At 35.4% G+C, this 23,750-nt stretch overlaps 1 protein-coding gene across 2 annotated transcripts in view; it reads right to left on the bottom strand.

The window, feature by feature from the left end:
• Positions 1–916: 916 nt before the first annotated feature.
• ESD (esterase D) overlaps positions 917–23,750 on the bottom strand; it is a 28,588-nt gene continuing 5,754 nt past the window's right edge. Inside the window, exons 3-10 of one of the 2 annotated variants that reach the window (XM_008064729.1) lie at positions 22,359–22,433; positions 18,157–18,245; positions 14,476–14,574; positions 12,900–13,024; positions 11,468–11,587; positions 8,966–9,064; positions 5,807–5,974; positions 917–1,149 (exon numbers count right to left, since the gene is read on the bottom strand). In XM_008064729.1, coding sequence (XP_008062920.1) covers positions 1,069–1,149; positions 5,807–5,974; positions 8,966–9,064; positions 11,468–11,587; positions 12,900–13,024; positions 14,476–14,574; positions 18,157–18,245; positions 22,359–22,426 — 849 coding nt within the window. In that variant the 5' untranslated portion in view covers positions 22,427–22,433 and the 3' untranslated portion in view covers positions 917–1,068. Of the gene's footprint in view, positions 1,150–5,802; positions 5,975–8,965; positions 9,065–11,467; positions 11,588–12,899; positions 13,025–14,475; positions 14,575–18,156; positions 18,246–22,358; positions 22,434–23,750 lie in introns of both variants that reach the window. The other variant, XM_021715868.1, reaches the window with a different exon arrangement.

Genomic DNA, 23,750 nt, shown 5'->3' with positions numbered 1-23,750 from the left:
GTAAACATTTTCATATAGCCTTTGAATATATGTTTCTTTTGGGTAGACCTTGGAGTGTAATTGTTAGGTGGGAACATGTCCAACTTAAGCAGACCCCACCAGTCCAAATGCCCATTAGCAGTATAATTCAGGTTGCCATACATCCTTGCCAACACACAGGATGTTTTGCAGTTTTAACCTCAGCCATTTAGGTGGGTGTGTAGCTTCATTTCATCATAGTTTTTATTTGCAATTCCCAGTCTTATGAAGTTAAACACATTTTCATGTGTTTATTAGTCTTATTTGTCCTATTTGTGAAGCACCTATTGGAGTTTGTCAAATTTTTTGTTGGTTTGTATGTTTTTGTTTTTTAAGTTGTAGGGATTCTTTATTTATTCTTAATACAAGTTATTTGTTAAATATATGTATTGCAAGCATCTCCACCCTCTTTGTGGCTTGCCCTTTTACTTGTTTTTTTTTGTTACTGTTGTTTTCTTTGGTTTTTGAGTCAGGGTCTTACTCCGTTGCCCACGCTGGAGTGCAGTGACACAATCATGACTCACTGCAGCCTCAACCTCCTGGCCTCAGCCTTCTGAGTAGCTGGGACTACAGGTGGGCACCACCACACCCAGCTAATTAAAAAAAATTTTTTTTTTTAGAGACAAGGTCTTGCTGGTTTTAAATTCCTGAGATGTTGCCTAGGCTGGTTTTAAGCTCCTGAAATCAGGCAATCCTCCCACCTTGGCCTCCCAAAGTGCTGGGATTACAGGTATGAGTCACTACACCTGGGTACTAGGATTTAAATAGGATTACATTTATAATCTGTGACCTGGAACTAATACAAAGACTTCCAAATGACACTGAAAAAGCTGTAAAGTATTACACTAAAAACGATTACCTATGTGAACACTAGTAAAATAACTTTTAAAATCAGAAGTAGGCTTTATATCTTTATTCAGAGGTGATTTAACTATAGAATAAGGCCCATTATATCATTATAAAATCCAACATTTTAAAATCTTTTTTTGCTTGGCAATTCTGTTTTTATGACTTTTACAATCCTGAAGAGATTCTCTTATCTGAAGTTTTTCATGCATTCAGGTATTTTGCATGGTGTCTGATGTGATCAATAATAAAGGTTGCAATGAAGTAGTAGCTATGATCATAACCCTAGAAAACAAAATAAAGAAGACACTTATTGACCATTCAGAAACACTTAACATTAGGGATATTAAACAAATCTCTGAGGCCACTTAATTTACTTGTAAGTAGTCAAAATATTATAATCTGAGGAAGGTTTATAATAAAAATCAAAGTCAACATTTTCAGGGTACATTAAAACAGCAGCAAAAATACAAAGGAAAATTAAACAATCTGCATACCCTAGTTTCTAAATGCTGCCATTAATATGCCAAGAGAGGAAGTAACACATTAAATGTGCAAAGTAGACATGTGGTCATATCAGCAAGGCTTAAAAGAATGAAGATTTAGAAAGCTTAGAAACACGAGAAAAACTGCATCATTTCAAAGAAGCACACTCATATCCATAAGACAGTGACGGTTAAAATACAAAAGCAGCACACCAACAATACAGAAAAAGAATACAAAAATGCCCAAAAGCACTTTCACTGTTTGGGAAGTCAAACACAGCCATCATAGGGCATGTTAGGATTCTTCCTACACAGCAAAAGCACATCGCATCTTCATTTGAGGAAAAAGGAGTAATTTACTCAACCATGACATCCCTTAGTAATACATCAAATTGGGTAAAAAGTCAGTAAACCTTCGGAAAACTGCCGTGAAACAGAGAAAACATAACATGCCATACAGTTAGCTGAAAAGATCTCAATCTATCTATTCAATTAAATACAAAGTGAAGTAAATGGAAAGAAATTAAAGTCTAGCTGGGCTCGGTGGCTCAGCCTGTAATTCCGCGCTTTGGGAGGCTGAGGTGAGTGGATTGCTTGAGCCCATGGGTTCCAGACCCGCCTGGGCAACTTGGCGAGACCTCATCTCTACAATAAATCAAAAAATTAGCTGGGCGTGGTAGCACATGCCTGTAATTCCGGCTACTCGGAAGGCTGAGTTGGAAGGATCGCTGTAGCCCAGCAGGTCGAGGTTGCGGTGGCCGGAAGCGGCCACTGCACTCCAGTCTGGGTGACAGAGTGAGACTCCAACTCAAAAAAAAAAAAAAAAGAAATTAAAGTCTAAGAAAGATTTTCTTTTTAAGTTTTCAACTAGTGAATGGTCTCTGATGGGGGAAGATGGGAATTTTTTTAAGTACGTAAGAAACAAAACAGATCCAATAAAAACATCACTAGGTAACAGCAGTTAATAAAAAGTTCTATTTAAAGTCATCAAAGTAATTTACGTCTTCTTCTAAAGCTTGTATAATGGAAGTGAATGTGACAGGAATGCTGTCAAGATTAAGGCTAGAATTACTTGGTTTCACATCTCTCAATGATTTGACTAGTCCCAGATGGTTAGTTAAATTTAGAGCTAAAGGACAGTTTCTTACATAATGAAAGAAATGTAAAGAAAAGCATTTCCACCCATGTAATTGTTGAATTGTTAAGAAGTTAAATAGGCCCATGAGTTTCAGGCAACAAAACTTTCAAAATGTACCAAGTAGTATCTGCCACTTTTCACAGATCAGAAGATGGCTCCAAAAGAAAATAGACACAGATGTAGAGAACAGACACCTCAAAAGACTACGAGAAAAGCCCTACTGTGACTGAGTATGCCATATTTATATCCTTAGTTTCATGTGTGTTAAGTGCCTTCAGGCACATAATGGATAGCCATTGTTGTTGTAAATACTAATACTACTACTATTACCATCACCATCATCATCATCATCATCATCATCATCATAGAAGTTCCATGGTAAAGAAGTAACAATTAAAATTCTCTGACAAATTAGTTGGCTTTGGTATGTTAAACAGTTTGCGCAACTGTCTATATTTAGTGACACTTGAAGGGGCCTTATCTTCCTCCTCTGCCTCACACTTTAAATGGAAAATTCTTGGTAGCAAAACTCTGACTCTCGGAATATAAAAATAAATGAACACATTATTTAACTCTTCACTCAACTCTCAAAAAGGAAGCAGTGCTCCAGCAGCTGTGACGTTCATTCTAATAGGCAGTGCTTTCCAACATATTTTCCAGACGCAATTAGAAAAGCTCGGATAGAAATCCCCAGGTTATTAAGACTGTCATTGAACAGTATTCATTTATTTATTTAACAGACATTGATTCTTTGTGCTAGATACTTGTGCTAAGCATGGGGATACAGAGATGAGTGAGAGATCCCCACATTTCTGGAATTCTCAGCCACGTTCTCACTCTTCTCTAGTAGGCAGATACAGAGGCCAAAACAGCCTGTGAATTGTCAAAAAGCTCCTGAGGCGTAAGGAGTTAGAGCCTCTCCTTCTAGCCTCCAAGAAGGGGAGTACCATTTCTTGAGGCTTCCTTGGTATCAGGTCATTACATTTTTTTCTATGTAGCTTCAATAACTAAAGATAAGGATGTTTGGGCCCTTTCTTTTCAGTCTACCAGTCATCAGAATTCTGCTACCTAGAGTTTTTTTTGCCATTTGGATTCCCTGAAGTCAAAATAGAAAAAGAAAAATTATATAAAATAAGAACCAAATAAGTATCTCCCCATGCACTATTCTCTCCCTTGCAAAAAGTTTTTTTGACAATTGACAGAGCTTAAATATAAGTTGTGAACATTTAACACTATTAAAAAGAGGTAAAGGAATAAAGGTGGGTAAACCATGCACATGATTGTAATCATTTTCTTTTCTCTTTTTTAGATCACTTATTTATATATTCTCTTTAATTTTCATCTTATTTTATTTTTCACAGCTCCTGTTCCACAAAGAAATAGTTATACTGTACTTATAGTTGAACAAAAAGCAGGTTGATAAAACTCTCAGACTTGAGGTAATCTGATCAATGGAAGTTGGCTAGAAAATCTGAAAGTAGCCTCTCTGAAGCCATGATTGAGGCATGTGCATTCATTCTTGTTCAACTGCAACATATCTAACGCAGTCTGCTTCAGATTGTGTAGCTCTCTCTTAACCCAACTTTGCTGGAAGTAAAGTAAATGATGGAAATTGTGCCTCTAGTAATCTGAATATATTTTCTTACTTTTTAAAGAAGAATTGATGTTTTGTCTTGAATCCTCATTTAGTTCAGCCAACTATGTTTTTTAAATTCCTTGGACTACAGGCGTTTTAGAAATAAATAAGTTGATTCATTTTTCCCCTCCAAGAATGTCATCCATGTTCTAACTCTATGCAGTTTTTAAAAAAAATTAAAGAGACTTTCAGATTTTGTTAGCAAGCATAAACGTTGAAAAATGATTAGAATTTCTTGGCACAGCCTTAGGAGAAGCAGCTGAGGCATCTGAACACAAGTATGGTTTGGTATGTCACTTACAGTTATGGTTAATGTAGTCAGATGCACTACTGTATAGCTATAGTTAATGCAATTAAGTGCATTACTATATAATCAAAATGGAATTGGGAGTTCTTAAGGCTGGTTGTTGATCTAAAACATAGTTGTGACAGTAATGCTAAAATAAAATACATCTTTAAGAAGTCTATTACTTAAGGATGGATACTAAAAGACAACAAGGTCTATGTAATATGTTGGGTTTTGACCTATTTTCCTGTGTGAAAATTCACATGTTCACAATATTCCTGTAAACAAGATGCTAAGATCTGCTACATAAGTTAGACAGGTAGCAGACTATGCACAATTTCTCCTGTGCTAGCTCTAATTTCATCCCTTTACTCCCCAGGAGCATGTTGTGCTGCCTGGGAATGGCTAGACAGATGACAGGAGAACAGTATTTGCAGTCAAATGACCTTGTTTCCAGTCTGGGTTCTACCATTTACTAGCTGTGTAAATGTATCAGAACTTAGATAAGTAAGCTACTTCACTGGGCCCGTCTCCCCATTTATAAAACAGATGGCCAGGAAAGGAATGTGCTCTCATTTGGTGATACAAGGATTAAAATTAATGTAAAAACATTTTTGACTGTAATAGACTGCCTTACACATTGATCTAGATTTATGTGACCATTTATTATCATAATTACATTTTAGATCAAAGTGCCTGACACATTATCTTTAAACATGAATAAAAATGTATTTAAAAATCATGATCATGTAAAATTTTCACTGTACATTTTTCATACTAAGATAACGATTCTACTTATGTTTTAAAGCTTAATTACTTTTTTAAAAGTAGAATTTCTTTAATTACAACTGTAGTAACAGAAATAATTAGGCGAGTAGTGGAGTATCAGAAGTATTTTAGTTAAGAAAAATATGCAAGCCAATTGAAATTCAGTCATTCTTAAACAACTAGAAAATCAAGTAGCACAATGAACAGATTAGCATGTAAATCAAACAATAAAAAGCACATGTGTAACAGATAATACTTACTTTCTGAGGCTAAGATGTACATATAAAATAAAGAGTAACTGAGGTAGAAATTTGTCCTTTTTATTCTACTGCAGCGAAGGTGCATGTGTAAAGAAAGATATATCTGCTAATGCTATTTACTATTATTTACTAGTTTGATGGTGGGAGAACACTATAAATATTTTTCACTACCAAAAGTTTTCCTATTTCTATCAAATTGATATAATTAATTTAATAGGAAGGCTTTCACTTCTAGTGCCTTAATATAATTAAAAACTACCTTACTAGAGGTAGTATTTTATATGCTAAAATAAAGTTAAGAAACTATTAAGAAATCTTGCTTTTTTATAGTTACATTATTTAGATCAAGCTAAGGTTTCCTATACTTGCCTCTTGTAATCTGAAAACAACGGGGATTTTCTTTTCTGTACAGGCAGCTATGAAGTTATCAGGGAGTAACTGTCCATCTGAAAGAAACTGGTCATCTTTCCCTTGATCAATTAGTATGTCCAGCTGAGAATCTGGATAGGACTTCACAAGGAGGGTAGCATCATAAGACTATAAAAAGAGAAAAAACATTGAAAAGTAAATTCTAAAGTGACCAGAAAGATGCTCTTCAGAATATACTACACTAGAACCAAATAAACATTTAAAGTCATTTAAGCTCTCAGGCTGATTAAGTCAGAAATATGCTTTCAAATTGGCTTAAAATCTGATTTCCTAGGTTTTTATTTACAAGGCATCAGAATTCTATTTCCTAATAACAGAATCTTCCTCACTTTCAAGCAGTCCTAGATCAGTGGCAAGAATCCTGTATCATAAGCATTCTTTACAACATGGCCTTTTTTCTTCTAAAGCTTTAATGCTCCTCATGACCTTTCAACCCAAAACATGACTGTTTTTCTTTGTAATTCCCTTCTCATACTGAAAATCAGAAATTTCAGGCCAGGCACAGTGGCTCATGTCTGTAATCCCAGCATTTTGGGAGGCTAAGGCAAGTATTGTTTGAGCCTAGGAGTTCCAAGACCAGCCTGGAAAACATGGTAAGACCCCATGTCTATTAAAAAAAAAAAAAAAAAAAGTTAGCCAGGTGGAACATGCCTGTAGTCGCAGCCACATGGAAGGTTAAGGCAGAAGGATCGACTGAGCTCAGCAGGACAAGGCTGCAGTGGCCAGGAGCATGCCACTGTATTCCAGCCTGGGCACAAAGTGAGACTCCGATTTATTAAAAAAAAAAAAAAAATTTCTTCTGACTCCATTACCTTTTTCTTTTTCCAAATATTCTCTATTTCAGACAATCTACTATTTTTGTCTCTAATTCCAAACATAAGTACATTCAGCTCTCATTTTCACTGTTGAACAACAGCAAACCTCTGCTGTCTACATGAGCTTTCAGAAAGACATGATATACATAATTGGAATCACATCAACCCACACTTCAAAGTTATTATCTGAGGAGTTGCCACCAGCTAACAATTTTATATTTTCCCATCTATCTTTAAATATTGATTATTTATATATATGTATTCACTAATGATAACTTTTCTTCATTGACCAAAACAAACAACAACCAAAAAACCTTTCTTCTAAGTATCATGCTATTAAAGACTTTCATCTTAAAAGGAAATGGTGGAAGGAGACCTATAAAGTCTGACTAGTTCTAAATTCTATGATTTCATCATTCTATATGGCCTTCTGATTCCAACTGTAAATTAAATAATTCCCTGAACATGATATAATAAAAACTTAATAAAACCTGTTGTCACTTCAAGAAAATTATATAACCAGATTTTTTTTAGATTACCTATACCTCTACTTCTCTCAATTAGTTGGTCTATTACCCAACTCTTCTATTAGACTACAAGATCCCTGTGGATGTGAAAGGGTCATCCACTTCATGACAAAAGATTTCAGAACTCAGCACAGGCTCTACACATGAATACTCAGAACATTGATGTACATGCAGCACCAGTTCTCAAAGGACCTGATCCTAATCATTTCTAGCACTCTTCCTATGTAATAAAAATCTAAGCCTAAACAAAACAAAACTGTAATCTACTGACTAAAAGATTAACCTTTCCATTTGTTAAAATTTCAATGATCATTCTTAAACAAAACAGAGACCCATTTGGGAATGATCCTGAACACAGAACTATAAATTTAAATACTTTAAGACAAATTGTTTTTTCCCACACACAAGTATTTTCTGCCTGTCACAATATACATGGTGATGAGTTCATTTTCAGAATATTTAAACTTCTGGTGGAGCTTGCAAATGGCCTATTTCTGTACAATAGTAAAATGGCTCTCAGGAGAAAGGATCATTTTTATTTCCATTATTTCCTGTTCCCTTGCTTGAAAAGCAGGCTTGCTGTGGGAATATAGCATAAATATATATTATATAGTATATTTTTAAAGACTTTTAGATCTGAAATTTAAAATCCAAATTTGAGATGTGGATTTTGAAATAAATAAGCAAAATAATTAAAAAGCCAGGGCTTTTGGTTCCTATTATACAATTGAGCATATAGTTAATAAGAGGCAAATCTAAATTTAGTAATACAGGTTGACCATCCCTAATCCAAAAATCTGAAATCAGAAATATTCCAGTATCTAAACCGTTTTGAGCACCAAAATGATGCTGAAAGGTCATGTTCACAGAAAATACTCAACAGAGCATTTTGGATGTTTGGACTAGGGACGCTCAACTTATAGTAGGTGGTATTTTTTGGTTACGTTAATATAGAGATAATGCTAATTTACAAAAAAAAGCATCAGCAGAAGCAAAAAACTGTAGCCTCAGAATATCTACCATGATTCAATACAATTAGAAAGTAGGTTTTTGTTGTTGGTGTGTTGTTGAGGCACACACAGACTCACAGTGGGGGTGCCAAAAAAACGTATACACATTTTAAGAGATGTTATCTATGTGTTACTTTTCAAAGTTGAATTGAATTACAGCAGTAATGTGTAGTATGACTTTTGCTTATTAATCAAATGAATGCTAGTGTAATCATGTGACGAGCAGGCCAGTCAAAGAAAATGGCAGAAGCACAGTTGAGTGACGGGTGAGGGGGTGCCAAAAATGTATATATATTTTAAGAAAAAAAAAACTGTACTAAAATTGTAATACTATATACTGGTAACAAAAGATGAATACAAGTCACGTTTGACTTCTGCAAGTATAAGAGATGGACATTGATAGAGTTCTGTGGCGAACACGTAAACTGTTCCAACACCACAGCAGAAGAATCAGGACTTGTTGCTGTGAAACACACACACACACACACACACACACACACACACACATATTTACTTTTGCTAATTACTCTTCAGGACTTGTTGCTGTGAAACACACACACACACACACACACACAAACACACACACACACACACACACACACACACATATATTTACTTTTGCTAATTACTCTTAGCTCTCGAGTCCTAACTTGAGCAGGCTTGGAATATAATGTTTGTGGTGTGTCCAGCCTTTTAACGAATTTGAAAACCTATGCACAAGTATTAAGGCAGCCATCCAGTACCTACCTTCCATTTACCTTGATCTGTTCCCAAATATCCACTAAAGGCTTTTTTGCCCCAAGGACAGAGCACTGGGTTGCAAATTGGAGCAAATGCTGACACAGACTTCAGAAACAAAAGAAATTTAAAAGCAAGTTATATTTTGCTAAATTAAATATGAATAGATATTTGCAACCTGCTTAAAAATGCAGAAGTTATTTACAGCTAGTTTAAAAACTGACTTGCCATGAAAGCGCCTGTGGGCAATTTTCCTTTTGATATATTATGGGCTCAGATCGTGGGCACCTCCATAATACATCTTTTGTATGTTCTATTAAGAGAGCTAATAAATATAGGTGCTAAAATAATGCAAAGCTATGCATTACCATTTAATTAAGTAAGGTACAAAAGGAAATTTATGTTCTAAGTTTCTACTCCTTTTTTGTACTAAAAATTAATCTGGCTGGGCTCAGTGGCTCACGCCTGTAATCCCAACACTTTGGCGGCAAAGGTGAAAAGATTGTCTGAGCCCAGGGGCTTGAGACCAGCCTGGGTAACCAGGTAAGAGACCTTGTCTCTACAATAATTAAAAAAATTACCCCAGCGTGGTGATGTGCACCTGTGGTTCTAGCTATGTGGAAGGCTGAGGTACAAGGATCGCCTGGGCTCAGCAGGTTGAGGCTGCAGTGGCCGTGAGCCAATGTACTCTACTCCAGTGACAGAGTGAGACTCCAACTCAAAAAAAAAAAAAAAGAACTGTAGTTATATAAAATGGTTCATGCCTACCTTAGTGTACATGTTATTAAATCTGAGACATTATTTCTCTTAAATAGTACCAAGAAAGCAGTGAGCAATGTCTTTAAATATGAATGAATTTTTAACATTATTTTGTGTTCTGTACAATGCCCTTTTTCACTGGTAAGGTGCAGAGATGGGATCTCAACTTCAGAGTACTCATCAATGTTTACGTTTAGCAATGTCTACAAGCTTTTTTAAAGGACAGAAAAAGATCGCTTTTCCACTTCAACAATAGATTGCCTTAAAAAGTAGAAATAAGCCGGGCTCGGTGGCTCAGCCTGTAATCCCGCGCCTTTGGGAGACTGAGGTGAGTGGATTGCTTGAGCCCGTGGGTTCGAGACCCGCCTGGGCAGCGAGACCTCATCTCTACAATAAATGAAAAAATCAGCTGGGCATGGTAGCGCATGCCTGTAATTCTGGCTACTTGGAAGGCTGAGGCGGAAGGATCGCCGGAGCCCAGCAGGTCGAGGCTGCGGTGGCCGGGAGCAGCCACTACACTCCAGTCTGGGCGACAGAGTGAGACTCCAACTCAAAAAAAAAAGAAAATAAAAGTAGAAATAAAATGTTTATGTAAGAAAACCCACTGTCATACCATGAATTAATTCAACTGTATAAAAAAGCTTATCAAAAATTTTATCTGGTACCACAGCAAGAAACTGCCATTAAGAAACACTTCCATTTCTCAGCAGCACATTTAAAATGATCAAGAAGTCCTTCCTGAGGGAAGGAAATGAGATAAACAAATGTTATAGTCATGAATAGTTCTGTAATCTTAAAGACAGAAGCGATCTTAAGACAATCATAGTCCTGACACTTCCTTTTTCAACTCTCATAATATGCTGCTCTGCACAGTATGGTCTCTACATATAGTGGTTATTCACACTGGACTCATTTATTTTTTTTTAAGTTGAAGTCTCACTCTTTCATCCAGGCTGGAGTGCAGTGGCATACTCCCAGCCACTACAGCCTCAACCTGCTGAAGTCAGGTGATCCTTCCATCTCAGCCTTCCAAGTAGCTGGAACCTGTAGTTCCACCTAATTTATTTTTATTTTTTTTATTGTAGAAATGAGGTCTCACCAAGTTGCCCAGGCTGGTCTAGAACCCATGGGCTCAGGAAATCTCACCTTGACCTCCCAAAGTGCTGGGATTATAGGCGTGAGCCACCGTGCCCGGCCTAAACTGGATTCACCTAAATAAAAAATATAAAGCTAGAAATCTTCAAATGAAGAATGAGAAAGGCTGAGAGTGATGTTTTTCAATCAAGATGCATTTCAATTTTCATTAGAGACAGAACAGAATTCTTAAGCTTCTACAATGATAAACATCTTCTACTTCAGAAAATCAAAGTTAATTTTTCAAAGGTATTTCTGGTGAAAATATAAATAAAGGATAGACCCTGTCACAACGAATATGAATCAAGAATAGTAACTTTTAGGAAAAAAAAATATGTCCAAAAGTATACTTTGAATAAAAGCTATAAAAAAGGTAAAGTACATTTTATAATACTTCCAGTAGGCCAACAAGAAACCACTCTGATGGGATTCCTGTTTCTGATTCTGTAGTATATACTGTATGTCCAGATGTAATATTCTCCCAAGCCCTTGAAATCCTCAAAACTAGAAAAGTGTAAGCCCAAAACTAAAACGACATTGTAATTTCAGTCTTTAAAGGTTCCTAATGTTATATTATTCAAGAGAAATATTTATCACTAGAAGATTAGGTAATCTTACTTTGTATTTTCCAGGATTTTTCAAAGCACAAATCAGAGCTCCATGGCCTCCCATGGAGTGGCCAAAAATAGACATCCTTTGGGGGTCCACTGGAAAATTGGCATTGATGAGTTGCGGAAGCTAGAAAAAAATTTAATAGTGACTAAAGATACCAAAAATCTAAGTTTAGACTTTTTCAAAGTTACATAAAATAATTAGTCAATCACAGTTTTACAATGATTTGAACTAGCAATGATTCAAACAAAACAAAACAAAAACCTCATGGTTTTTAATAGATCAGTGGGCAATATATGGTACAGACTTCTTAGTAAGCTACTTTAGCAAGATGATACAGTAAAAATATATGCAAAAACATAAATGTCCTCCTAGAGGAAAAAGTAAATTATGGCATTTGACAGAATATTCTGCAGTTATTAACATTAGAAGAATACTGAAAAATATTAATTTATATAACTAAGAAAAAGAACAGGCCAAAACTTTGAAATTATTTGAAAACTAGTCATAGAAAAAATCTGGAATATATAGAAATGTAAGTGTTATTTGGGGTGACAGAATTATGGTGACTAAAAATGTACCCAGGTGAAGTGGGGACCAAAGTGAAGACTGAACTATACCTGTATAATGAGCACTCGTATACCTAACACTGAATTATATCCTACATCTTTAAAATAAAAGTTAAAAAAAATTACATTAGCCGGGCTCAGTGGCTCAGCCTGTAATCCCGCATCTTGGGAGGCTGAGGTGAGTGGATTGCCCGAGCCCGCGGGTTCGAGACCCGCCCAGGCAACTTGGTGAGACCTCATCTCTACAATAAATCAAAAAATTAGCCGGGTGTGGTAGTGCGCTTGTAGTTCCAGCTGCTTGGAAGGCTGAGGCGGAAGGATTGCCGGAGCCCAGCAGGTCGAGGCTGCGGTGGCCGGGAGCGGCCACTGCACTCCAGTCTGGGCGACAGAGTGAGACTCCAACTCAAAAAAAAAAAAATTACATTATTGTTTCTGAGTTTTTATGATATATATATTAAGATCATGTAAAATTTAGAAAAATGCATAAACAGCACATAAATATTATTAATAGAAGTAATGCTTTATCACTTGCTTATCCTTTCTAAGCAAGCTTTGGTTTACCATTATAAAATTTATCTAAATGCCAGGGAAATCAAAGGTTTTATCATATACTACTTTCTTTGATATCCTAAGTAGTATACAAAAGTCTTAATATTATTAAGTTCTTTAAAATTATACTTGTATTAATTTAAATTGCTGTAAATAGGACTAGAGTACTAGTAAAAAAATTTTCACTAAGATATCTTATTAAAATGTACCAAATTCAACAATGCCATACCCTAGTTTAAAATCCTCAGGATTAGAACTTTGTGTCCAAAGTCAAACTCTAGGCAGTTAATAGTTAATAATTATAATACAAATTAAATTACCTCCACCGTTACATAAGAATACATCCTGTAGTTAGTTTTCCAAGGATCTTGGGTGGCATCCACATAAAATCCAGCACCAGTGCCAAAGTCCCAGCTGTCATCTTCTCCTTTAATATTGCAGCCACCTACCAAGGAAAAATCTTGTGGTTTCATCTACTCTGTGGTAATGGCCTGTGTTTACTCACATACTTCTAGCTGAATCTGCAAGTTCATTTGCATTAGAGCTGTTCACCAAATATTGCGAATTCTCTGCCTTTGGGACATATGACAGGATCATAGTTCCTGGTCCTCTTGCCCTTGAATGAGGCCATGTGACTAGTTCTGGCCAGTGAGAGAAGGAATGGCCTTGTAAGCTGGAGTATTCAGGGACCAAGATAAGGCACACTAGCTTTCTTTGTTGACAAAGTTTCTTCCTATATATTTTGAACATATTGTTTCCTTACTCTGTTTTACCTGTCAAAGGGCTAATATCCTCTTTTTATCTTTCGGAAATGTGTTTCGATCCCTTCCCTGATGACCTTTCCCCTCTACCAACATGTCTTTAATTCCCTTTACACAAAAAGGGAGACAAATGCTTGTGCTCAATTCACTGTGTTGAACTGAAAATGTCTCCTAATGTACTTTGGAATCATTCCAACATGTTTTCCCTACTTACCCAACCCCCATTGGGATTTTCTTGTATTCTTTTTTATCACATTTCTTTTGATATACCTCCATGTAGCCATAAAGTCAACCACTGGAATTTTGAATAGAATTACAGTAACACGTAATTTGAAGTAAATGATCTCTTTATCATATTCAATCCACCTATATAGAAACAGCATTTTCTCATTTATTAAAGTGCTCATTTATCATATTTAGTAAAATTTTAGTTTTCTTTTTATATAGCTCCCTACTTTAAAGTTTATTCCTAAGTATTTTACATATTTGGGGCTATTCTGAATTAAATCTATTACCATATTTCTAACCAGTCACGTCCTATATTTGTATAATATGTCCATGAAAGGAAATGCACTACTTCCAAGGCTTGCCTTTTAACTGACATTTAAATTCCATTTCCTGACACTGCTGGCATCACAAAACAAGTTTTAACTGTCTGGTGAATTGAGTTTTCAAATATTTGCTATTTTCACTTCTCTAATGTAAGCATTCTAAGCATTTATATTGAAACTAATCTTTGTTTAATTGTATGGTCAACAAAGATGAAAAAAAGATATAGTTGTGAGACAAGACCGTTTAACTATGGAATAGAAAAAATAATTTCCTATACATTGCACTAGTATTTTGACACTAGTGCCAATATGATATGTGAATTGAGTTTTTCAATTTTGGTTTTGAAATATCTTAATCTGTACAATGGGAGTAGCAAAACTGCCCCTCTCATAAGAACATGCCATGAGTAAAATTCAGTGAGGAAAATGTATAGCACAGTATTCTGTATTCATGATATCACTTAAAAGATCAATAGAGATAATAGCAAAAATATAAAATGAATTGTATAATGTGTACATTATACCACTTATAACTTAGTATTAAAGATTTATTTTCAAAGGATCTGTGGACCATGAACACTTACGAGGGCTGGTATCTGGAGCAATGACGACAAGACCATGTTCTGAAGCAGCTTGATGATAACCAGATTTTGATATAAAATTTTGTTCTGTGCAAGTTAAACCTGAAGATCAAAAATATTATTTCATGATTTATAAATTTTATTCTTTTTATAATACAGGAAAACAAACTCACTTGGTATTATTATAATTTTGTTGTTGTTTTAGAAAAAAATGTGAGACACTAAAATTCCCCCAATTTACAACAGTATTAATCTAAGAACTGTGTTAGGTTAAATAATCCCATAACTATTCTTTTGAAATCATTTTCTGAAACCCTTTGGACCAAATGTGTTTAGAAACTTAGACTTTTGCAAACTGCAGAATGACAATATGGTACATAAGTCCAATATTAAAACAACCCTAGTAAGTATTACCAAACATGCTTATTAAGCATGGCATTACTTCTCAATCAGAACATATTCACAGTGAGTTAATACAATGGCCATAATAATGTAACTAACTTAATACTTTTTATATGCAGGTATTTATCAACAATAAAATTTATTTATTTTTTGGGTTGGAGTCTCACTGTCACCCAGACTGGAGTGCAGTGGCCACTCCCAGCCACCGCAGCCTCGACCTACTGGGGTCTGGCGATCCTTCTGCCTCAGCCTTCCCAGTAGCTGGAACTACAGGCACGCGCTACCACGCCCAGCTAATTTTTGATTTATTGTAGAGATGAGGTCTCGCCAAGTTGCTCAGGCGGGTCTCGAACCCACGGGCTCAGGCAATCCACTCACCTCAGCCTCCCAAAGGCGTGGGATTACACGCTGAGCCACCGAGCCTGGCTAGGCAATAAAATTTAGCTCAATCATATTTGTATCCCTCACTGGGCTAAAATGAGAGTAATAGTATCTTCCTTAAATTGAGTTTGAATCTCAGCTTTTGGAATTGTTTCTGTTATTTTTCCTAACTCTATGCTTTTTAGTCATATGCTAAAGAAGATAACTTAATTCCCTTACCATAGGCACCAAGACTGTAATGATGTGAGAATGCCTAAGGATGAACTAGCAATAGATGCCTGTGCTAAATGCCATCTAACCCTACAGCCTTTCTCCAATGGTCAATGCTAAATAGCCCACTATATCCAATAAATAGCAACATCAAAACTTATTGATATGCATGATGCAATATTAATTATAAGATATTTTCATAGTTGCTAATTATCCCATAACAGCCAGCAGAGACACATAACATAGTTGCCCATAAAAATTTGTTAAATTAGTAAGATACATAGTTACATCACTGGATAAACAGAGTTTGTAGCTAAACTCTGTTAGGAAATGCAGACTTTCACAAGTCATGGCAGAAGAACAAGATCACTGCTTGTCTATTATGCTCGATATTGGAGCCATATCATGGCGGAGAACTCCCCAAATACTGATAAAAGGTGAGCAATTTTACTGACCTTAATGCAAATGTATTCAAAGGAAACAGGGTAATAATGTAGAAAACATGGGTTTTGGATTTCAGACAGGATGTGGGTCTAAGTCTAATCACCTTGAATATTCTAAGAATCAGTTCTTTCATTTGAAAAATGGAAATAGTACTGTGTATTTCTACCCCATAAGGCTTGAATTGTGTCCGGGACACGGAGTACAGACACTGAAAATATAAATCTGTTAGATGCTAGAGAAGTATTTATTTTCTTTCTAGTTAGAATATACATTCCTTGATTAAAATAGTAAGGAATGAATTGTAGACTCATCCGAATGAATTACACTAGAAGGATTACCTTCCAAAGTATGTATATGGTTACTAATTTAAACCTACTTGATCAATTATACTTATTTTGTATGAAAAGCTGGGTTTTTTGTAACAACTTAATTGAAGTGTAATTCACAGGCCACACACTTCACCTATGTAAAGTGTACAAGTCAATAACTGTTAGTATATTCACAGTTATGCAACCATCAACACTATCTAATTTTAGAACATTTTCATTGTCTGAAAAGAATTAGCAGTCACTTAACAGTCATTTCTCATTTATCTCAATCTGCTTCCCTCAGCCCTAGGCAACCACTAGTGTACTTTCTGTTTCTATGAATTTGTCTATTCTGGGTATTTCATATAAATAGAATTAACAACATGTGGTCATTTACAAATGGCTTCTTTCATTTAGCAAAATGTTTTCAAGGTTCATCCATATTGCAGTATGTGTGAAAAACGTCACTGCTTTTCCTTGCTGAATAAATATTTTGTTGTTTGTTTTAACTCTTTGGCTATTACAAATAACGTGCCTTAAACATTCATGTATAAGTTTTTTGGTGGATATATGTTTTCAATTTTCATGGGTACTTGGTTGTTTTGATGGTCATCCTCACTCAAAAAAGACACAATTAACTATATATAAACCATCTTTTAAGATTTCTGTTTGGATATTTTGATTTCAGCAGATTTATCAATTTTAGCAATATAACAATTGTTGTGATCTTTCTGTCACTGTTTTCCTTCAACTTACTGGAAAGTAAATCTAAAATTCTTTTGTCATCAGTTCTCAAGTACACTGGTCAAGTAATCTTACCTTTCTTCAGAAAAATCAATCCTTAATTTCCAAGGTCTATCTGTTCTTCAGCATCTCACTAAGGAAACTGTCCTGTCATTTAATGTAAAACAAAAATTCTGTATTTTATATTCATAAATCTCAGATGGTAAGTCTTGACAGATTTCAATTTTGGTTAGGAATTTAGGGACTTATTATTATAGTACCTATGACTCAATATCTTGGTACTTCTAATCTGGGTTATTATTTTTTAACCAAGTGCTATGACTTTAGTAGCTTTCACCAGAAACAAAATGAAAAATAAACAGGAGAAAAAATTGAATATAGTCCTGGACTATGAGTCAGAAAAGTTGTTCAAACCCATACTGTTATGTGGTCTTTGGCAATACTAAGCTTGTCTGGGCCTCAGCTTTCTTTCTGTGGATTGCATGATATCTAAGATCATCTTTAGTTACACAATACTATGTTTTTAAAAACAATTAAATATCTAATTTTGTTGTGGTTGCTTCCGCCTAATACCTAATGTTTTTATAGCAAAATTGATGTTCTTCGTTCATCATTGGTGTTCATTTCAGAAATGCTTTGAGTTAAAATCAAATACACACTCCATGACCCAATTTGGTTGCTATGATTCTCTCCTTGTAATGTTTGCTTCTAAGGATGAAGTGCCAATATTTTCTGAAAAAGTTAGCACAGAGGTTCAAAACTGCTGTCAAAATCTTACTCCTCCACAATTTATTCTTTAATACTAGCCATTGATTAAGAAGAATTAGTGTTCTTTTGTGACTTTCTAGACTGTCGCTAGAGAAGCTCTATGGAGTCCAATTATAATATTCTGGAGAATACTGTAAGAAGTTACTTGACTGTGCTTTCTAATTAATTAGTGTAGCAGAGCTTCCTGGTTTCACCTAATATTATTCTATTTGGTAATGTATCTGCAAACTCCAGAAGTGCTTGGGTAGGAACAAATTAAGTAAATAATTTTTCTAAGTCTTTGCCATTGAGTCCAGAAACATTACATTCTCTGCTAAATGACAAGGTCTAATTGAAAAAGAAGTGAAATAAATGTAACAAAGGGTAACATAAGCCAGTTAAAAAGAAAAAGAAATTTCTTTATAAAACTCAAATGCATGATACTTACCAGACAGCCAATATAGTGCAGGACACTTTCCAGTTTCTGCCTTTGGTGGTAAATAAATAGCAAATTTCATTTTGCACTTCAATTCAACACTGTAATTTTAACAATACCAACAAAAAATTACTGTTCCTCATTAATTGAGACAAAAACAAAATAAGTAAGCACTATGTAAAAAGTAAGACATATAGTAAAGGTCCAAAATAACCAATTTAATGTTCTAAATTAGTGATTTCAGCAACATTTAATATACTTTATCTCTTAAAGAAAGAATGGGGCCAGTTCAGCACTTTGATCTATTAACCAACCTGAGCCTGTGTTTTGCATGGCACTGTAATTCTGGACAGAATAAATTTTAGAAAATAAATGTAAGCTCAACGTGGCACTTATATTATGAAAAAAAATTGTCTGTTTCTAAAGAGATGAACAAATCATCTTTTATAAAAAAGAAATTCTAAAGATGATAAATTACATATTTTCTCATAGGCACTAAAATGCACCGCATCCTTATTTTTCTCTTATATCAAAAATATTTTATCACAATTATTATCAATACAACTAGTAAAGACAATTTTGAACCACAGGCATTTTTCCATGTAAACAGGAATTCATGCAACAATGATGTCTCATGGGTTTATTTAAAGAATCACAGAGATAGAAGTAAATTCAGTTTCTTCTTTAGAATAAGCAGCTATATTTTTATTAAAGTTATACATATACATGTAGTTTAAAGTGAACAATAACCACAAATAGTAAATACTTCTACTAACTTTGTTATGAACAATTAATTTTCCCCTACCCCACAACGTTTTCATTTGATACATTCCAGAAATAATCACTTTATCTATTTTAGCTAATTTTTCTAGTATAATGACCTCCCTATCTAAATAACATATTTTTTTTTTGCTGCTTCCAGTTGCAGTTATTACCTGTTGACTTCCCATTTTGGCAGAATTGTAGTTAACTTTGACTTGGCTCTCTGTACTCCTACATTTGTTCTTCCGCCATCATAGCATATCTAATTCTGATTGATCAATACTAAGTTATAAACGATATTTACAGAGGAGCCACATAGTATACTACTAGAATTACTTTCCCTTTCCTTTCAATTTTTGGTTTCTACTGTAATTCTTTTTTTGCTATTTGGCTGTGCTTGCTTTTTAGGTATGGACTCCCACAAAGTCCCCATCAATGCCAGTGAGAAGTTTTCTGTATGCTAACTCTACCATTCTCCATATATACTAATTTCATTTTTCTACATTATTCTAAACAACTTTTCTTGTTGATGACTGGAAGTCAGCTCATTTTAGGTCTTCAACTGTTGTTATGGAAATGGAGACATTTTCTTTCACTTTATACCATATCAAATCCATGTACAATGCAGGGCTGTTTGTTATCATTATCCAATAGCCAATGCTGCAATATTTGTTACTAATTGGTAAAACCAAGGGAGCGTAGTCTTGTTACAGGATGGTTGATGCCTTAAGACCTTTCCTGTACACCTAAAATTTGATTAAGAGGATAGAGCTCATGTTAAGTGATTTTACCATAATAAAAATTTTTAAAAGATCTTTCTCAAGCAGTTGTGGAATAAATCAGCTATGAAGCATGTTCAAATAGTAGTATGATTAACACTTATAAAAAAAGTAAGAAACAGCTTTATCAAGTAATCTTCTGAAACCTCTGCTCCTAGCATGTCATTAAGATGCTGCTCACTAACCAGAAGAACACAATCTCATTAATAGAGATTTGCTGTGGCCACTCTATACTTACCACTAATTCAACACCAAACTCCCCCTATTCAACTTAGTTTCACAAATTTCTTCTCCAATACCATAAATTCTGTCAGTGTCATCTACTTAAACAACAGTCTCTTCAGACCAGTACTGTCCAATATCACTTTCTACAATGATAAAAATGTTTTATACCTGCACTGTCCAATACAACAGCTTCTAGTCACTACTAAGCATTTGAAATGTGGCTAGTGAAACTGAATTTTTAATATTGACTAAATTTTACTTAAATGGCTGCATGTAACTACTGGCTACTATTCTATTTCCAACTTTTGACCAGCTGCTGCCTTAGTATGGCCACACTCATCTGTAAGTTCTTTCTCCTCTGATTCAGTTTCCTGGAACCCATGTCCTCAGTTATCTCGCCTAAGTCTCCCATTTTGCTGAAGCACATCATTCAGATGCTTCCAGAAAAAGAGCTGCATGGGAAATACACTTTTAAGACCTTACATATATGAACACATCTTCAATCTACTTTCACACATAACTGAGTTTGATAGGGCACAGAAGTCACCCTTCAGAATTGTGGAGGCCTTGCTGCTTTGCCTTCTTGGTCCCAGTATTGCTGTTGAGCTGCCCTTTGCCTTTGTAAAGTCTTAACCCATTTCCTCTTTCTGAATGTTTGAGAATTTTCTCTTTGTTCCCAATGCTCCAAACCTTTGCAGTGTTGTTGGTATAAGTCTATTTTCATTCACTGTGCTGGATAATTTTTTCAGCTGGCAATTTAAACCCTTCGGTTCTGGGAATTTTAAAGTTATTTCTTTGTTCTTTATACTCACATCTATATTTCTGCTTTATTTTTCAAAACTCCTAATATTTAATGCTGGGCTTCTAGAACTGGTCCTCTAGCTTGCTTATCCTTTCTGATTTTCTACTTTGTCTTGTCCTACTTTCTACAAAATTTCAACTAATCTTTCTATTGATTTTTAATCATTTCTACCTTCAAATTTTAAATTTCTGGGTTCTTTTTTGTTCTTGAATATTTTTAACAGCATCTTCCTCTGATGTCAGAGGTCAAAATCTTCTCTTATGCCTTTGATATGAACAGTACTTTTGAAGTTTTTCTTCCTGCAGTCTATTTACTCCAGTGCTTTTTCTTTTCCCTAAGCTGTCTTTCAAATTAGAGGCTTTATACAAATGTCTAGTGATCTTTAGCTGTCCACTCCTATTTAAGAGTAAAACACTAAAAATTTGGTTGAAAGCACAGTGCCTATGGGTAGGGTTGTCAGTCATTGCTTTACTGTAAAGTGAAGTCTGGCTAAATCATTTTGTTGGCAAATCTCAACATCTTGAGATTTCTTCTTTTGAGCTAGTCAAATTTCCCACTCGGAAACTCTTTTGAAGGGTATATGCATAACTCCTCAAAATCTAAAAGCCAGTGGAAGAAATTCAGCATGCAAACTTTTGCTTAATCTATTTGCAATATCACAACTGCCACCAATGTGTCTAGTATTCCCCAGTACAGACCCTCTGTTTACCTTCTCTAGAGAATATGCCTCCAATCTTTTGTTTGAGCTGGAGAGAGGCAGTGGTCTAACTGCAAAAAAGCTGGGGCAATCTGAGATCTACGTACTTTTTAAAAGACTCCCAGCCAGGCATGGTGGCTCAAGCCTGTAATCTCAGCACTCTGGGAGGTTGAGGTGAGGGGATCGCCTGAGCCCTTGGGTTTGAGAATAGCCTGGGCAACTTGGTAAGACCTCATCTCTACAATAAATTTAAAAAAATTAGCTGGGCGTGGTAGGGAGCGCCTGTAGTTCCGACTATTTGGAAGGCTGAGGCAGAAGGATCGCCTGAGCCCAGCAGGTCAAGGTTGCAGTGGCCATGAGCATGCCACTGTACTCCAGCCTGGGTGACAGAGTGAGACTAACTCAAAAAAACCCAAAAAGCAAGCAAATTAAAAGTATATGTGTGTGTGTGTTTTGTCTTTTTGCTTAATGACATGTTTGCCAGATTTTTGGAGGCAGCAGAGGAAAATGCATGTTTAGTATGCCGTCTTTACCAAGAAGTCAGTATCTTTTCTACATTAAAAGATCCCTAAGGAAAATTTTCCAAGAATTTTTACTGGCAACATAGGCATTTTCATAAAGTTTCAGAAAAGCATCATGTCAAAGCTTGAAGATAACTTCTCTATTTAGGCTCTACTTCACACAGTCAAATCCATAGTTAATTAAGCCTGATAAAATTGTCAGTGAGAGAGAGAGAGAGAGAGAGAAAGAGAGAGAGAGAGAGAGAGAGAGAGAGAGAGAGAGAGAGAGAGAGAGAGAGAGAGAGAGAGAGAGAGAGAGAACACATGCAAGGCAGAGCAAGTATAAAAGTGAAATGAATTACTGAAAGAATTCGGTAAAGATTTGCTTAAAAACAGAGCAAAACAAAAACAATGAGAGGTATTTGAAGTTATATCTTCTTAATAGTTACCTGTCATGTTCAAAAACCTTCTGCAATCCCCCAAAGCACTTGTTGCTGGAAATTTGCTTCAGTGCCATTTTTCTCCTATTAGTAAAGATGAATCTCATTAATTTCTAGAGAATTATTTCCTGAAAAACTTGAAACAAAACTGTTTTCAGAAAATTATTGGTTTTCCACCTAGAAGTTTTTTTTCACATGCCATTTTTCTCTGGTAAACAATACTAAGAAATTGATGGACTCTCACATGCACATTTACACTTGTTACCCACTTTAGAAAACTTTAGTACTTTGATATATCATTAATAATGGATTAATAAGCTTTTTGTTGCTGTTGTAGACTGCCCCATATTCTTTTTAAAAGAGGCAGAAAATAAATAAGTTATCAATTGATTACCTTAGTTTAGAAGATTAAAAATATTTTTTTGAGTCAGGGCCTCCTTCTGTCTGGCTGGAGTGTAATGGTAAGATCACTGCTCAATAGTCTCGACCTCTTGGGCTTGGGTGATCCTTCCACATCAGCCTCCTGAGTAGCTGGGACTACAGGTGCCTGTAACCACATGCCACCATGCCCAGCTGATTTTTTAATTTTTTGTAGAGATGAGGTCTGGCTATGTTGCCCAGGCTGGTCTTGAACTCCTTGGCTCAAGGCATCCTCCCATCTCTGCCTCCCAAACGGATGGGATAACAGGCCTGAACCACTCACTGCGCCTGGCCTAAATACGTTAATAGTCTACCTATCGAATGCAACAAAGAAGTCAAGGAATCAGTATGATTGATTTGGTTTGATTTTAAAAGAGAATAAAATTTATGTCATAATGACTTTAATAATAGTAATAGATATTATTAAACAGAGTGTGATAGGAATTTTTTTAGATACTAAATCAGATCAATTTATTCTGTAAGTTTTTGAGAAAACTTTTTTTTTCTTTTTTGAGTTGGAGTCTCACTCCATCTCTCAGGCTGGAGTGCAGTGGCATGCTCACAGTCACCCCAGTGTCAACCTGCTGGGCTCAGGTGATCCTTCTGTCACAGCCTTTCCAGTAGATGGAAATACAGGCACGTGCTACCATGCCCAGCTAATTTTTTTATTTATTGCAGAGATGAGGGCTCTCAAAGTTACCCAGGCTGGTCTTGAACCCATGGGCTCAAGCAATCCTCTCACCTCGGCCTCCCAAAGTGCTGGGATTACAGGCTTAAGTCACTGCACCCAGCTGAGAAAACTTTTAAATCAACATTTCTCTTTGAAAAACATATTAACAAGTAAAACATAAGCCTGTTAATTTCTTTTCTCTCCAAATCTTTTCAATTTTCATTTAAAAAAACCTTTAAATTTACAAGTAAAATATCACATATTACTGCTTTTTTTTTTTTTTTTGAGTTGGAGTCTCACTCTGTCGCCCA

This window comes from Carlito syrichta, unplaced genomic scaffold (assembly GCF_000164805.1).
Source record: "Carlito syrichta isolate Samal-C Ts95f unplaced genomic scaffold, Tarsius_syrichta-2.0.1 Scaffold307978, whole genome shotgun sequence".
NCBI classification, from domain to species: Eukaryota; Metazoa; Chordata; class Mammalia; order Primates; family Tarsiidae; genus Carlito; species Carlito syrichta.
Note: the sequence above shows the minus strand (reverse complement) of the source record. Positions and strands in the feature narration are given on the sequence as shown.